Genomic DNA, 17,899 nt, shown 5'->3' on the forward strand with positions numbered 1-17,899 from the left:
AGGATTCATTCTGGTGGCAGTGCAGATATGCACTGCCACCAGAATGAATAGTATCCTGGCATCCTACTCCCAAGCTTGCTGGGCATTGGACATTTCCTTGGGCCCCGTAATGAGTGGGGGCCCCAGGCACTGAAAAAAAATCAATTTCTCTATGAATCCTGATAAACTTTTCTTCTGAAACCTCAACACAGTCCCTACTAGTGAATAATGACCCTAAAACAAACACAATCACTTCAGCAAAGAGACCCAGAATTGAAACTATCAGGTCTTACACCTCACACTTCAATACGTGAAATTTCACTTAACTGGTGAGAAGCCCATAGTGAAAATGGCATCTTTTTTTTTTTTTTTTTTTTTATTCAGACAGATTTAAAAGAACTGTCATGCCCCCCCTAAATTTGTAAAACAGTTGCATTCTGGAGACATCCTCATTGAAACAAAATGTGAGAGGTACTCAGAATAGCCCCTCTGAGCCCACCACTATTTGAAGAATGTCAATTACTGTAATGCCCCACAAGACACTGAACTTATCCTGTTCAAAAAAAATTCCATTAAAAAATCATCCTGAGGAATGATGATTTTTGAATGGGATCCTCTTTACGTGTCTGACAAGATCTGTTCTATGCCAAAATTGCAAGGAGTGACAACTGGAAAACATATATTTGTATGTAGGGATAAGAATCGAGTCCTGACTTGAAAGCCTTGTCCTTACTTTCAATATGTCATTGTCTCTTAATTCTGTCACAGCTGGTTACTTGCATTGCCCAGTATGGCCAGGTGTTCCAAATTCATTAAGATGCTTTAAGTGTCAGAAATATGACCTGTTGTGATGTCCGTGAATGCAACAACAGAATTAAAGGACTATAAAATTGCGTTGTATTAAAAAAAACCCGCACGTATTAACAGCCAAGGGAGCACCTTGCATACTCCCAAGAATGCCAGCAGTTGAAGAAATTGAAATACAGAATCTTAAGGCAAAACTAAATATCATACCAGGAGGCAGGATAAACAGTCAAACAAGTAAATAGCAATAAGCCATTATATGCTGAAAAGGTTTCAAAGAAGTGTTCCATTGGAACACAAACAGAAATAATTGTATCACCAAAAGAGTCATTTAAGCCCATTACCCACTATCTAGTGAGTTGTCAAAAACCCACACAGCAAACTCACTCAGCCACTTCGATATCAGTACATCCTAATGCTCCAGCACTACTTAAATCCAGCAGTAAAGAAACACTACAGAAATCCCAAATATCAATGGTAATACAAGAAAAAAATGGATGTTGAAGCTAAGGAGGTACCTGACAACTCAGTATTGGAACTCTTAGGAGATGGACATAGGACTACATCCAAAGTGCTAGTGCTTAACTGCACATAACCCTTATGGATCAACACGTCTGCTTAAATTCTTGTAGTGGAATTGTCATAGATTTCAGCAAAATAATGACGATATCAAAATGTTCTGCAAAAGTATGAACTAGTTTGCTTGCTTTCAGGAGACATATTTGAAGACAAGTGATGACTTCACCATGCACAACCTTTTATTATTCATAAGGAAAGAACTGGAGTACCTTGCACAACTTATAACCAACATAGAGGTGGTGGCATTTTACCTTACAATGAGATTTTAGTAACAGTGTGCTTCACATCTATTTACCAGCTGGGACTGACATTCCCCAGACAAACCTTGATGATCTTGTTTTGCAGTTGCTTTCCCATGTCTTCTTGGGTATTTTAATGGACATAGCACTCTATGGGGTAGTGCTGACATTAATGAAAGGGGGAACATGTAATAGAGCACATGATCACTGATAATGACATTTCCCTTCTAAATTTAGAACTAACACCTTCCACATGCTTAACTGTACATTTCTGCCACTGATCTTGCTACCTGCACCCCTTCTTTCCTCCCTTCACTTATCTACCATGTAAGTGAAGGGTGGAATGAAGGGCTACTAAGCTTTTCATACCAATGAAGAAATACTGTTCAAGGCTTAGACTTAAATGGATGTCGTGAACTGTGGTTCACCTGACATTCACTTAGGTCTAAACCATAAACTTGTGTCAATAGCTATTGACACAAGTGGCAGAGAAGAAAAGTGCATGGGATGTATATAAATTATCAGGTGATTCAGAAACTTATGGTAGATATAAATTAGTCTGTAATTAAGTCACAAAGGAAGTTAGGCAAGCTAAGGGAGATTATGAGAAGTCTCTGGCAAAGAAAAGCAGCAAAGACTTCTTATGCTTATATTAATAGTAGAAGGAAAGGATTTAATCACATTGGGCCACTTGATGTCAATGGGTTAACTGTCGATGGCCCTGTTCAGGTTGCTGTTAAATTGACAAATTTTAGGTATTCTGCATTTACATTCACACATGAGGAATTGTTTAGGGGAGGGGATCCCAGAAGTTTATAAAACTCCAATGGAGAGCTAAATGACTTTGTGATAACTGAAAGGAAACTGGAATCGAAATTGTTGAAGCTGAACATAAAAAAAGTTACCTGGGGTGGTGGGGGTCTATCCAACAATATTAAGAGAGGCAGCATAGCAAAGGGGGTAAACAAGCATTTAACCATAATTATGAGAGCTTCCTTAGATTGAGGAGAGGTTGCTATGGGCTGTAGATGTGTGAATGTATCCCCAATTCATAAAGGGTGATCAAAAGGTGACATGAATAATTACAGATGAGTTAGCTTAACATCTGTTCCAGGGAAAAGAATGGAATCCCTGGTTAAAGAAGTAATGTGAGACAGTCTGGATGGGAATGCTGTTGTTGTTGTTGTTATTATTTGGTTTTTAGGAGCATTAGCAACTAAGGCCATATTGCTGGATGGGAATGCAATTATACTGCAATCAGCATGGATTTGTTAAGGGGCAGTCTTGTCTAACCAATCTGATGGGTTACTATGATGCAGTGACCAAGGAACTGGATGCAAAAAATAAATTTGATGTCATATACTTTGGATTTGTATGGATGTTGTTGATAGTGTTGCACATAAAAGACTGCTGTATAAACTAGAACAATGTGGCATTAAGGGCAAGTTACTGCTATGGATAAAGGAATGGTTAAATGGAAAAAGACAGACAGTGGTTATTAATGGGCACTGCTCTTCGTGTACTAATTTTATCGGTGGAATCCCATATTGTTCTGTGCTTGGCCCATTGTTGTTTTCTGTAATTTATTAATGACATTGATGAGGCTTAATTAAGGCTTAATTTCAAAATTTGCAGATGATACAAAGGTTTGCAAGGTGGTTAACAGCAGTAATCAGGATGAACTACTACAACAAGTTCTAGGAAAATTGGGACAGTGGGCTGAGAAATGGTAGTTGAAGTTTAACATTAACAAATACAAGGTACAGTAATCCCAGAGTAACTTATCAACTGTGTGGTACTACACTCAGGATAGTGGAAAATGAAAAAGACTTGGAGGTAATTGTACAGTCAGGTATGAAATTCTCTGAGCAGTGCAGACATGCTACCAGGACAGCACATGGGGTTTTGTCAACGATATACAGAAACTTTGTTAGCAGGGATAAGAATGTGATTATCCCTTTGTACATGGCCATTGTTAGGCTGCACCTTGAGTATTGCATACAGGTCTAGAGGCCTCACTGTAGGAAGGATATAGATCTGTTGGAATGGGTGCAGAAAAATGCAATCAGATTGATTATTATCTAATATATTTGCAGAACTGGAGCCTTTCTAGATGCGAACACCCAAAAGGGTGTTCACATCTAGAAATGCTTCAGTTCTGCAAATTGCAGCTTCTGGAGACTAGGCACCTGTGGAGGGATATGATTGTGGTGTTTAAGGCCTTGAATGGCTTGTTTAAGCTGAATGTGAATAGCCTTCTTTCTCTTGGTGAGGCTACACTTAAGAGGGAGGCTTCCATCTGTTCTTGTGGAAGTGGATGGTTTGATTAAACTCAGGGAAAAATTAGACAAATTCTTGCAAGATATGGATAGGAAAAGTGTGTAGGTTTTTTTTTTTTTTTTTTTTTTTAGAATAGTTTAAATTAATCATTTCAATAGTGAATATAATCATAACCTTATATAGCAGTTGCTGGGCTTAAACGTAGTCTATCAGATGTATGTGCTAATGCATCCTTATGCTTGGTCACTTGGTTATGTTGTGCTTAACATGATAATAAAGTGTTATATTGATATTTTCAGTGTATTTTATTATAGCACTGGCCATTCAGTACAAGGCTTTTGCAGTTTACAATTAATCATTTTGATGGTGATTATAGTTGTTAACTGAATTTAGCAGTCATGCAAGCTTGAACCATGGCCCTTCAAACGTACATGCTAATGCACCTTTGTGCTTGACCACTCAGCTATGTTGAGCCTAAGATAACAGTGCTGTATTGATATTTTAAATTTATTAGTATTAGTACTGGCTATGCAGTTCAAGACTTTTGCCACATGAATTGAAAAAAAAAAAAAAAAGTACAACTCTGTATTTCCCTATTCCCACACATAGTGATTCAGCAAGCCTTTGAATTTCCCTTATCCACTGCCTCAGCTATTCTATTGATTTATAGAATGAAAGAACATTGAATTGAAATAAAAACAACATTAAAATAACTGTCGAGGACAAATTTTGCTTTCATGTACTTTGAGTTACAAATTTAACGTGTTGCATTTGTATATTGAGAAATATGTATACCTTAAAATGTTTTTTTAAGTATCTTGTTGTGAATCTATTTAGTTTTTTTAATTGTTAAAGGTAGCTGTATTAATAGAAATAGAAGAAATTACTATTAGTGCACATCGTTACTAATCTAAATACTGTAATTGCTACCCATTAAAAGTGCATTCACTGCAGCTGATGCGTTATGTGAGATAGTGCTTTAAACACTTTGTGTATTGCCAAGGAAACAAGAATGAGAAATGAAATTTTTGAATTAGAACAGAAACCATAATAAGTGGTAAATAAAGTGAAAGATTATAGCCTAAAAGTGTTGTAATACTTGTAGTGGAATTTAAATTGAATTCCAATTGTTCACTTATGAACATTGTTCATAAGAGAATAATTGTTAAAGAGTTGCTACTAAGGGATTATCAGAACTCTATTGGATTCATCAATGTACCACTGTGCTAAGCTTCTGATTAAACCAAACAGATTGCTTATTTCAATTTGGAACTTTTAGCATTAGTAGAGGCAACTGATGCAAGAAAGCAAGTTTATATAACATCAGCCAAAAAAAAAAAAAAAAAACCATCCCGTTTCGCCCATCCATTCGCTTCAAACGTTTGTCCAGTTCTTCCTTGAATTTATTTAAGCTATTGACTGCCACAACGACCAATGGAAATTTCTTCCAGCAATCGACCACTCGCTTGCTGAAAGAAAATTTCCGCACATCTATTCAACAACTGTCTTTCCTCAATTTCCGTTTATGCCCCCTCAGGTTTATAATCTGAGTAAGAGGAAGAATCCCATCAGCATTGAGCCTGCTCAATGCATTCAAGGCCTTACACACCTCAATCAGATCACCTCGCAGGTGCCTTGTCTCCAGATTCTGCAATTTAAGCTTAAACCTTTCTTCGTAAGAGCACGACTTTGTTTCCCATCACCAGTCTTGTTGCCCTTCTCTGTACTCATTCTAGCAACTCTACATCCTTCCTAAAATGAGGCTTCCATACCTGTATGCAGTACTCAAGGTGTGGCCTGATCATTGCCTTATACAAGGGGATAATCACCTCCTTATTCCTGCTTGCAAAAATTCCTGTATATCATTGACAAGACCCCATGAACTGCTCTGGAAGCCTGACTGCACTGTTCAGAAAACTTCACATCTGACTGCACAATTGCCCCAGATCTTTTTCATTCTCTACCACTGTCAGTGTAGTACCACAGAGTCAGTACGTTACTCTGGGGTTACTACTACCCATATACAGTACTTTACATTTGTCAGTGTTATTAAACTTCAGTTGCCACTTCTCAGCCCATCTGCCAAACATTTCCAGATCCTGTTGCAGTAGTGTACTGTAATTACTGTCATTAACAACCCTTTGTCTGCAAACTTGGACATTAAGCCTTATATACCTTCATCAACATCACCGATAAATATAGAAAACAACAATGGGCCCAACGCTGAACCCTGGAGAATTAAGGGCAAGTTGCTGCTATGAAGGGATGAACAGAGGGTTCATCCCTTCCATAGCAGCAACTTGCCCTTAATGCCATACTGCTCTAATTTGTACAGCAGTCTTCCATGTGCAACGGTATCCAAAGCTTTTGTGAAATCCAAGTATATGATATCAAAATTATTTTTTGCATCTAGTTGCTTTGTGACCACATCCTAGTATCCAATCGTATTGGTGAAACAAGACTTCTCCTTAAAAAACCCATGCTGGCTTAACTATAACTGCAGTCTTATCTAGATCACTATTTCTCAACCTTTTCATTGCTATGGCACACTTTTAAAGATGCTAAAATTTTGTGAAACAATACAATCACTATTGTAGTCATATATTCACAAATGGGAAGTTATTTCTGTTGGGTATATTTAATAATGCACTTATTATTTGTTTTAAATGCTTTTAATATTTCTGTTTTTGAATATACACAAATTACATGAAATTTAAAAGAAATTTGTTGAAAGAATAAGTGAACTAGGAATCAAAACATCACATCACATTGATCAGGAAGGTGCTTGAATCGGCGCAGTGTAAATAAACCAATTTTTGTTTGAATTAATTTTTATTATAAAACTTGGATTTATTAAATTTTTTTAGTTTTCATTTTCTGCAGCACATTTGAAGCATACACGAGGCACATTAGTGTGCCGTGGCACACAGGTTGGGAGACACTGGTGACTCCATTATTTTACCTGGAACAGAAGTTACACTAACAGACTTGTGTCACCCTTTGATCCCCCTTTGTGAATTAGGGATACATTTGCACATCTCCAGTCTGTGGGGACTCCCCCCTGAATCCAAGGATGTTTGGAAAAAGATTTGAAGCTCTTTTGGATTACCTAAGATAGTCCAAAACTTTTAATATTTACTTGTCTTCCACACTGTGGAGAACTTTATAATATATAAACTCCAAACAAGAGAACAGTTCTCACTACATTTTTAAACAAAACAAGTTGTTCCAAATCATGCTCATAAAAGACTTGATTATTTATGACGACTAGTTCAATTTACTCTATAAGCTTTATTAGTTATTCATGTCTTGAGTATAAAAATTCCTAAGTATTTATTTCATATTTAGTTCAATGGACAAATCATATGAAGAAGTCACAAGTCTGGTTCATATTTTTATATTAAAAGTGATGTTGAAAAATGAGTTGCTTATTGTTTTGCTCAGGTGTATCTTTTCCATGTATGTAGTTTATTTTATTTATTTTATTTTTTGAAATTTATTTTATTTTGCTTTAACAAGATGAGTTTTGTCCTTTATTTGCTTAGCTGTTACAGAAATTTTAACCAAATGATAAACTTAGGGTATTAGGATCTGTGTCAATTAGTGTGGAAGCCAAAGACTTGGCGAAACAAATGGGGACAAACAGTTTTTCCAAATATTTTTTCACAGGAAAGCTAAACTTATGTTAAAAGTAACACTGTTAATTTGTTCCATAGATTTATTTAGTTATTCTATAAACTGTATATAGAATATACACCTTTATAAAATACAAACTGTATTCTATGAAGGTGTTTATTTAACGAAAGAAAAAAGTATAAAGAGATTAAAGAAATTACAACACACCCACACTAACATATCATTATAATTAGAATATACCAAGAAGATTAACAGTGATTAATGAAAACTTTGTACAATCCAATCTATAATTCTCTCCCCCCACCTCCAGTTTTAATTTATGCCCACTGGTTCTAATGTTGTTTAATGCCACGAAGATTTTCCCATCATTCGTTTTATAGCTTTCTCTCAAAGCCTTATAAACCTCAATCACATCCCCTCTAAGGTACCACATTCTGCAGTTCGCATATTCAGAGTCTTTCATTGGGATGCTTCTTTGCTGATCACATCAAACCCATTGTCCATCTTTGGACCCTTTCAGAAAGCTTACTATTTTTCTTTAAATGCCTTATACAGTGTAATTTTGACCTTCCTATCTATACAAGCAATTGTTCAATAAATCATTGATAGGACACTATGGGACCTCCTTGCCACTTGTCTGCACTGCACAGGGAATTTCTAATTTGCCTGTGGCGACTCCCAAATCCCTTCCTTCCTCTACTATTTTTAATTCAACCTCTCTAAATGTATAAGTTATTTTGAGGTTTTTATTTCCTATGCATAAAATCTTGCATTTTTGCAGCATTAAAATGTTTTCCCACTTATCTGACTATTTATGAAGCATAACTTGTTCCAAAGGAGCTGCTTGACACTCGTCATTGACCACTCTGCACTATTTACATCAGCTGCAAATTTTGACATTCCCCATATCATTTTGCCAATATCCTTTAAGAAATTCAAAAAAAACAGGAGGTCAAAGATTCCTGAGGATGCCAATTCTGACCTTAATCCACTCTAAAGAGTAATCACTTTAGAGTGGATTACTCTAAAGTGATCTACCTTTTGCCTTCTGTCATGTAGCCATTTATCTGAGGATCTTGTCTGTGATCCCAATATATTCCAACTTATATAGCAAGTTTTTGTTCAGGACCAAGTTGAACAGTTTGCTGATGTTCAAGTAAACAATGTCAAAGTTATTTCCTGCATCCAACACAAGTAACACTTCATCAGTGTCCTTTAAGAAGATCAAAATCAGGCATATTTAAGCACTGATCTCTTACTCTAAAATTATCAGGTAAGGCAAACAAGATTTTCCTTTGACAAAACCATTCTTAGTTTCCTTGAGAGAACAGTTCCTGTCTGGCTGGCACTATATTGCATTCTTAATTACTCCATGCCTGATTTTCCGTACTATTGAAGCCAGACTGACTGATCTGTAGTCATTCACTTCAATTTTTGAACCACATTTAGGACTGATGATAGATTGGTGTTTCCTAATCCAAGTAAATCACCCTTGAGTTCAGATGAAGTTATAATTAACCTTAATGGTTTAATTCATTCCCTCATTTCTGGCATTATAACCCAAGACAGGTCTTAGCCTTCTCAACGATGTTCCACCAATAAGCCCTCCCAGAAATCAAACTTCTCCAGCTTCTTATTCTTGTGATCTTTAAGACCTCTTCTATGTCATCCATCCATTCTGCGGTCTTCCTCTTGCCCTCCTCCCGATACACTTCCATTTCATTATACTCTTAGTTGTTCTGCTGTCATCCATTCTCATAACATGTCCCAACCAGGCAAGTCTTTGGCTCTTTACAAATCTGAAAGTGTCTGCACCCCAAATAAAAGATGGTCAGGTTCATGGTTCATTCTGATCCTCCAGGATCCATCAACATCTTGTACAGGCCCAAAAACTTTTCATAAAATTTTACACTCGAAGACTCGCAACGACTGCTCATTTTTACTCGTTATTGTCGGTTTCACAACCGTATGTCACAACTTGTTTAATGAGGCTTTTGTATGTTCTTAATTTTACCTGTTTGTTCAATACTCTGGACTTCATTAGTTTTTCATGTGCATAGAAACATCTGTTTCCACTCACGACTTAATTTCGTTAGTAATATATTTAGAGTTGGACTGGTTTATCTGCGAACCTAGGTAAGTAAAATTCTGAACGTGCTCAAACAAGAAGCCACTGGTTTCTAAGTTTTCCATGTTATCTGCCATTCTATGGACTTCCATATATTTTGTCGTTGCTTCATTTATCCTAAGTCCTCCTCTTTGTGCTTCACTATCCTGCCTGGCCACTGTTTCCTCCAGTGCTCCTTTAGTCCTACTGATAATAGTGACATCATCAACATATGCACAGACCTGCACTGTCTTTGTGCCTGTGTCCCCAGTCACTTCTAATTTTCTGACAGCCGCCTCCAAAACCAAGTTAAATAACACAGTAAAGAGTGCATCGCCTTGTCTAATACCAGCATTAATGTCAAAGGGAGTCGTCACCTCGTCAATTCTCACCACAGCTTTAGAGCCAGCCAGGGTTTCTTTTATGACCCTAACAATCTTTGCAGGTATGTCCAAGAGAAGGAGATCATTTATCATTTCCTCTCTGTTGAGGCAATTATTCCCTCACTACTTCCTTTGAAATAAATGGGTATACGGATACTCTGTCCCAGGGTTCTTACTTTGGTTTGAGGCTCAAAAATTTTTCTAGTGTGCAACCCTCTGTAATTTCTGTAGCACTGATTTTGCAGTGGTCAGGTTCCCCAGCACAATTTCTCTTTGGTGCAAAGGGACTTTCATCTGTAAAGATCAGTACAAAGTACTCATTCAATTCATCAGTTACTATAGGATTGCAGGGATATTTCAACACAGTACTTGAAATAAAATCAAAATTTGTACACTTCACCTACATTCAGTTTTGATTCCATGAGAGACATTCTTCTCTCACTGAAGACTAATTGCTGAGTACTCCAGCACTGTGGCAGAACCATGGATAACTGTATATGTCTCTGAGTTGAACATGAGTCCAAACTGCAGAGCTAAATACTCGTCTTCAGTGAGAGAAGAAAATCTCTTTCTCCGTGACCAAAATTGAATGCAGATAAAGCATACAAATTTTGATCTGATTTCAACTACAGCATTGAAATACCCCTACAGTGCTAGAGTACTGTACTGCATAGTGTAAATGCAGCTTGAATCTAGTTTTAAAGGTAAATGTAACAGTTATTATGTTTTTAAATGGAAGTTTTACTTCCACACACTGCTGTTCACTTAGATAATACATTATTCATAATTCAGCATATGGTTGCTAAGAGAGACCACCCGCCAACTGACGAGAAACTAGTAATCTTTGAAATAACAGTCCTGACAGTGTTGAATTTGTAGATATACAGTTGGTCCCCAACTTACATAAGCTCCAAGTTACGTAAATTTTTTTTTGGTAAAAGCGTGAAGATACTTTCTGTATAATTTTTAAGAGTTAAGTCAAATGAAAGAACAATAAGTATAAGTTTTTATTTTCGTTCCTGTATAAACTATGTTGGATAATAACCTGCAATGTAACTTGAATTTAGGCAAATAAATTTCATTTTCAGTTTTAAAAATTCTGAAGAAATATTCGACAACATGTGTTTGATTGCTGACAGGTGAACTTTGTTTAAGCACTTCAGAGAAAGCCCCACAATGTTTAAACCACATGAAATGTGTCCCATCGGCTATTCCTTCAGAGAGTTACACTATCCCTTTCGTTGTTCAGCCCGGAATGATTTGACAACAACTTGTATGAGTGCAGCTTGGAAAAATCTTTTAAATTCCGAGCTTAACAATGAAGGCTTCAACAAAGATGAGCTGATGTCTTCTGTTACCAAAGAAATTGCAACCTTAGCCCAGGATTTGCAGCTGGTCCTGAAGAATGTAGATGTAGTCAAGCTTTTGGATGAACAAGGTGACAATTTAACAACAGAAGACCTATCCCAGTTGAACGCGCAAATAGTTGAGGAGCAAGGGAGAGCCAAATCCGTTGAGGAATGGGAGCAAATCAAGAAGCAGTTCAAATTAAAGGAAATGGCAGAAGCCTTTCCTGTAAAATTCAGGAAGGTCTCTGTTTGATGGAATGGATGAAAACACCGAACGTTTCTTGAAAATAGAAAGAAAAGTTCAAAATTGCTTATTGTGAAATTTATGAAGAGGGAAAAAGCATACAAAACAGATGAAGATCGAAGAGTTCATATCACGTACTACCTCCCAGACCTCTACTCAGCCTACAACAACCTGTGATTAATGTGTCTTATTAATGCTTCAGGCTCGTTTTAAGTTTCCTTCAGTTCATGACTGAAGTGTATACACTGATTCATTGTGTGGTTTAGACCAATTTTCTTAAATATGTACACTTTGGTTTTGATTCCCTTAGTAGCCCTTATAAAGCTTACCTGACGTACGAAATACATATCAGTTTGTACAGTACAATAACATGCTTTTTTTTAGGGTCCGTAGTCTAATGAAGGACCCTTATAATGACACTCTATTGTCTGTCTGTCGGATGTAGAAAGGTCAGGGAATTACCACTGCATATCCCTGGAACAATATGGCCTTAGTTGCTAATGCTCCTAAAAACTAAATAGCAAAAAAAAAAAACCCATCCTTCTGTCACAGCATTGTATCTCTGGAATCACTCAACCTATTGACTTGAAATTTTGCATGGATTTGTACATCATGTGGGCCAACATAACACCATATTAGTCGTTGTTGACAAAAATTTGTCTGAGAAATGGGGGGATGACAAAAATGTTGTTGACAACTTATAGCTTATTAAACTGTTGGAAAGAGCTCAACGAGTAGGTTTAAAATATTTTTAAAATTAAAAATGGCAGTGCCAGACAGGAAAATGTGAGTAATTTTCATGTCCCCCTCCCCTATTTCTGTCACTAATGGAGCTAAAAATTTAAAATCATATTAGCTATGCATTATTTGATGCTTATCAAAGGAAAACTATTCTGATTGAAATCTATCATTTATTTTTTGCATTAAAATTAAAAAAAACAAAACAATTTTTTATTGCACTTCGATAGCGCGCTTCTTTGTACTAAATAACTCTCCTTTTGGTGATGAAAAGGTTGCTAAATAGTTAGTTGATAATTCTATAAAGGTCATTTTTAAATTTTGTGACGAGAAGTATTTTTTAACAATTTTCAAAGCTGGAGTTGTCCCGGCAAGGAGGTACTCAGAGAGCCAGTGTTGAGGCGGCGGCAGCGGTGGTGGTGGTGGTGGGGAGGCACCTGCACAGTCTTGCATGGCCCTCACCTGCCAGTTGCTTCTTCCCCAAGACTTTAATCGCTTCTCCAGGAAGAAGTCAGAGTCACTTCTCCCACCCTTGTCATTCACAACAACTGGAAAGACTCAAATAGACTGTTTTCGTTAGTTCCTCAGTTTTAGGCCAAGCTGGAGTACTAGAAACGTTTTTTCAGTTACCATAAAGCTCTCTATTTGAGATACTACATTAACGACCATTTATGACTACGGACCCTTCATTTTGAGTGCTCGGCACTCAGTAGTTGACCGATTTTTCTTTCTTTTATGTTTTCTTTTCTTATGTGCCACTCCAGTTAATTCACAGTTGTCTCCAGATAAAGTTTTTAATTGTTATGGCATATAACTATTTTTCTTCATTCTTCTGAGGATATTATTATATGGTTTTTGTAATTTTGACACATCAGGGATATAGTAACAATATTTTATTAGTCATGCACCTCCGTAGCCAGGTGGGAAGGAGCATCAGTGCATAGCACACGCTTCTTGATTGTACCGGGGTTCGAGCCCGTCACCACCAAATACGGAGCATGCGGAAAGGTCAGGGAATGACCACCGCACCGGAGCAATATGGCCTTAGTTACTAATGCTCTTAAAAAAAACCAAATAACAAATTATTAGTCATTCCCGAGTTATGTAAGAAGTCCTGGAACAGATCTCTTACTTGTGTCAGGGACAGACTGTATAGTGAATTCATTTGTTCTAGCGATGCTATACAGTTTGAAAAGATATTAGTGAATTAGGAAGAACTGTGCTAACTACTTGCCACTTGGTCTTCATTGAGAGCAGAAAGCTTTTAAATGAGTTTTTTCTTCCAGATAATATCCAAAAATTAAGTGGGGATTAATTGATCATGGGGAAGGATGTTGGAGAACAATAGGATGTGAGAATGCTAGACACCAGATTGGAGAATCCTCTTACAACATAACATGGTCAGCAGTTTAAGAAAGGCAAATTTGTACTCCTTATTTTTACTCATTGTGCATGCAAACAAGAATCTGATAAAGGGTTTGTAACATGATGCTCATTTATTAAAATTATTTGTGTTGTTTAAAGTTAGAATAATTTATTTCTTGAGCAAAAAGTCCTCCCTTTCATTCCTTGTCTTACCTGCCTGCCTAAATACATTATACATATTGTAATGAAATTCATTTTCCTTTATTTCTGGGTGGCACCAAGTTGTTATTAGTCCATTTATGTTGCATACCCAGAAATTAAAATTTGCTCATTTTATTGTTTTTTTACCCTAGCTCAAAAAAAAAATTTGCCAAACATTCACTCTTCACAAGTAAGCAAAACCTGGTTTCACAAATGGTGTAACTGGGAAGCAAAAGGGGAATTGTGAATAAGCAAACTTGGAGAGTAAAAATAAAACCACAATAAGCAAAAACACTATTGTGTGCAATTAGTGAACTTATACGTTTTTTGTCTGCTTGATTGTTTCAAGTTTTTTTTTTTTTTTTTTGAATAATGAATAAAAAAAATTCTTTTGTCATAATTTCTTATTTATATTTAAAGTTTTTATATAAAATTATCTAAATAGCAAAGAAAAAGAAATATAAACTCTTATATAATATTTTGTTTTTTATTTCAGTGTGGGGGCAAAAATGTTCGCCTTATTGTGATGAATAACCTTCTTCCATCTTTCATTAAACTTCATCAAAAATATGATCTTAAAGGTTCCACATATAAGAGGAAGGCCAGTAAATATGAAAGAAATAAAGAATCTCCTATCTATAAAGATTTAGACTTTATGGAACATCACCCAGATGGTATTTATTTAGAACCTGAAACCTACAATGCTCTAATAAAAACAATTCAGAGGGACTGTAGGGTAATTATCTCTTTTGCACTTTTACCTTATTAATCTTTAAACTGCTGATTTTACTCTTGTTATGTCTTATATATGATGCCTAATAAAAAGTATTATCAAATGCTTCTTTATAATATTCCATCACTGTCCGTTTGTGATTCACTTTTGTAATAGTCTATGATTATTTATAAGTATTTTATGATGTTTATGCATTCAGAGTATATCAGTAGACTTCAGTTTTATTTTTGTTTCATATAGATTTAAGCTGTTGTGAGGGAATTGTGTGTGAGGGACATGCACACACAGTACTATGGTATTGTGTGTGCATGTCCCAGTACGTATTCTGGGACACGCCTAAAACAATTGTAAAACAAGAAGTTTGTTATAATAATCTGTCTATAGTGGGAAGAGGGGTGAGGGAATTGTGATAGCACGATGGAAGGAGTGAGTTACCTTAAAATAGCACAAGTTCTAGAGTTGAATAAGCTAAATTTATTAATGAGATTTTGTTTATAATATTTTAGTAATTTTTGTACATATTAGTATTAATAGTGGCAAATGATGCAAGAAAGCAAGCTTATAGTTATTCCATATAGTATCTGCCAAAAAAAAAGAAAAAAACACTTCCCATATCACTTGTCCATTCTCTTTAATTGTTTGTCTGGTTCTTCCTTGAATTTATTCTTCCTACCCACTTCCGTAACACCAGATGGAAGTTTGTTACCACAATCAACCCTCATTGGCTGAAGGATAGTTGCATACACATTTTGCAACCATCCTTCCTCAATTTGAATTTATATCCTTTTGTATTGAGTGTAATCTGAGCAAGAGGAAGGATGCCAAGAGAAGGATGACCTCCTTGCAGTTGCATACTCTCAAGATGCTGCAGTTTGCAGAACTGAAGACTTTCTTGGTAAGAGAACCATTTTTTTTTTATCTTCACTAATCATGTTTTCCTCTCTGCATTTGTTCCAACAGATCCACATCCTTCCTAAAATAAGACCTTCAAACCTGTGTGCAACACTCAAAATATGGCCTAACCATTGCTTTATACAACAGGATAATCACCTCCTTATCCCTGCTGGAAATATTTCTGTATGTTATCGAAAAAATCCATGAGCTGTCCTAGCAGCCCAACCACACTGCTCAGAGAAATTCATGTCTGATTGCACAATTACCTTCAGGTAGTACCTTGCATTTACCAATGTTAAACTTCAGTTGCCACTGCTCAGCCCATCTGCCTAATTGGTTTATTATTATTATTATTAACTATATGGTGCAAGGAAGCCTGAGGCTTATGCTGTACCAGCCAAAAAAAAAAAATTTCTGAGTTACCCTGAGAGAAAGAGAGAGAGAGAGTCAGAAGTAGAAGGGAATCACCAAGAAAGAGAAGAATGATTATATCCAGCTCAGGACCCTGGGTGTGCCAAGCCCATACTCACCAAATGTGAGCCCCTGGGATTGAGATCTTGTTACAATAGCATGCCCAGATTACTGTCATTAATCAACTGCCAACCTTCATCTGCAAACTATGATGTTAAGCCTAATATGCCTTCATCAATATCATAAAAAAATATAGAAAACAGCAATGGACCCAGAACTGAATCCTGGGGGACTCTACTAATAACATTGATTCAAGAAGAGCAGTGCCCATTCATACTCACTCTTTGTCTTCTACTACTCGACCATCCCTTTATCTTCAGCATTACATTGCCATTATCAGCACACTGTTCCAATTTGTACAGCAGTCTTTTATGCGGAATAGTGTCAAGAGCTTTACTGAAATCTTAAGTAAATGATGTCAAAATTATTATTTTATTATTATTTTTTTTGTGTCCAGTTTCTTTGTTATTGTATCATTAAAAAAAAAAAAAAAAAAAGGTTAACTGCAGCCATTATCAACCCACTGCAGGATGGAAACCTCCTCAACAATTCATGCTGAGGGAAATGGAGCATTATCTGCCATGCTGTTCCAGTGCAGCTTGGCAGATCTACCATATTTAGCAGCCAGGGGCTTGAACCCCGGTCTACTCAAAGAGCATGTGCTACTGCACTCCCACTCCTGACCACTCAGCTATGGAATTCTATCATAGTAACCACTCAAATAAGATTGTCCCTTAAAAAAAATCCATAGCCTTGCAGTATGACTGCTGTCTAAATGATCCTGCATTACTTCTTCATAATTTTCCCTGGAACAGAATCAAGACAACAGGTCTGTAACTATTTTTGTTACCCTTTGACCCACTCCCCCTTGTGAATTGAGGATACATTTACACTTTTCCAATCCTAGGAGCTTCTCCTGAATTCAAGAATGCTCTCATAATTATGGCTGAAGATTTGCTTGCTTCTTTTGTTGTCTCTCGTAATGTAACTGGATAGATCTCTACCTGCCAGGTGTCTTTTTTATGTTCAGTTTCAAAAATGTCTCTTCCACTTCTTGGTTATTACAACATCATATAACTTACTGAATTTGATGCACTTCTGGCATCTCCTCTAAAAATTCCTGAGGTGTGAATGTAGATGCAAAATATCTATTCAGTTTGTTACCTGATCAGGATCATCAGCAGTTAAACCATTCATATCTAGCAGACCATTATGATTCATCCCCTTCTAATGTTTACATCAATAGTAGTAGTAATAGAGGCAGGTGATGCAAGAAAGCAAGCTTATGTAGCTAAACATTTGTCCAGTTCCTCCTTGAATTTATTTAAGCTGTCAACTTCCACAATGACAGACGGAAGTTTGTTCCAACAATCAAATACCCTCTGGCTAAAGGCAAATTTCCACATATCTATTCTATAACTGTCTTTACTTGATTTGAATTTATGCCCCCTCAGGTTTGTAATCTGAGCAAGAGAAAGAATCCCATCAGAATTGAACTTGCTCCACCCATTCAAGGCCTTATATACCTCAATCTGATCACCTCACAGGTGCCTACTCTCCAGACGCTGCAATTTTCAGAACTTAAGCCTTCCTTGGTAAGACAACCCCTTCATTCCCCTCACCAATCTTGTTGCCCTTTTCTGTACTCGCTCAAGCAACTCTACATCCTTTCTAAAATGAGGCCTCCATACCTGTACGCTGTACTCAAGCCATGGCCTGACCATTGCCTTATACAAAGGACCATAATTTACTTACTTTTCCCTAATAGCAAAATTCCCGTATATCATTGACAATATCACATGACCATCTCTGGCAGCCTGTCTGCATTGCTCAAAAAATTTCATATCTGACTGCATAATTACTCCCAGGTCTTTTTCATTTTCTACCACCCTAAATG

At 36.6% G+C, this 17,899-nt stretch overlaps 1 protein-coding gene across 1 annotated transcript in view; it reads left to right on the forward strand.

Moving 5' to 3' along the window:
* LOC150075211 (phosphatidylinositol 4-phosphate 5-kinase type-1 alpha-like) overlaps positions 1-17,899 on the forward strand; it is a 271,058-nt gene that overhangs the window by 118,239 nt on the left and 134,920 nt on the right. Inside the window, exon 9 of the mRNA XM_090388401.1 lies at positions 14,401-14,640. Within this exon, the coding sequence (XP_090244527.1) occupies positions 14,401-14,640 (240 nt within the window). The remainder of the gene's footprint in view (positions 1-14,400; positions 14,641-17,899) is intronic.

Source organism: Mastigoproctus giganteus, chromosome 14 (genome assembly GCF_048544385.1).
Source record: "Mastigoproctus giganteus isolate SK-2022 chromosome 14, ASM4854438v1, whole genome shotgun sequence".
Classification (NCBI taxonomy): domain Eukaryota; kingdom Metazoa; phylum Arthropoda; class Arachnida; order Uropygi; family Thelyphonidae; genus Mastigoproctus; species Mastigoproctus giganteus.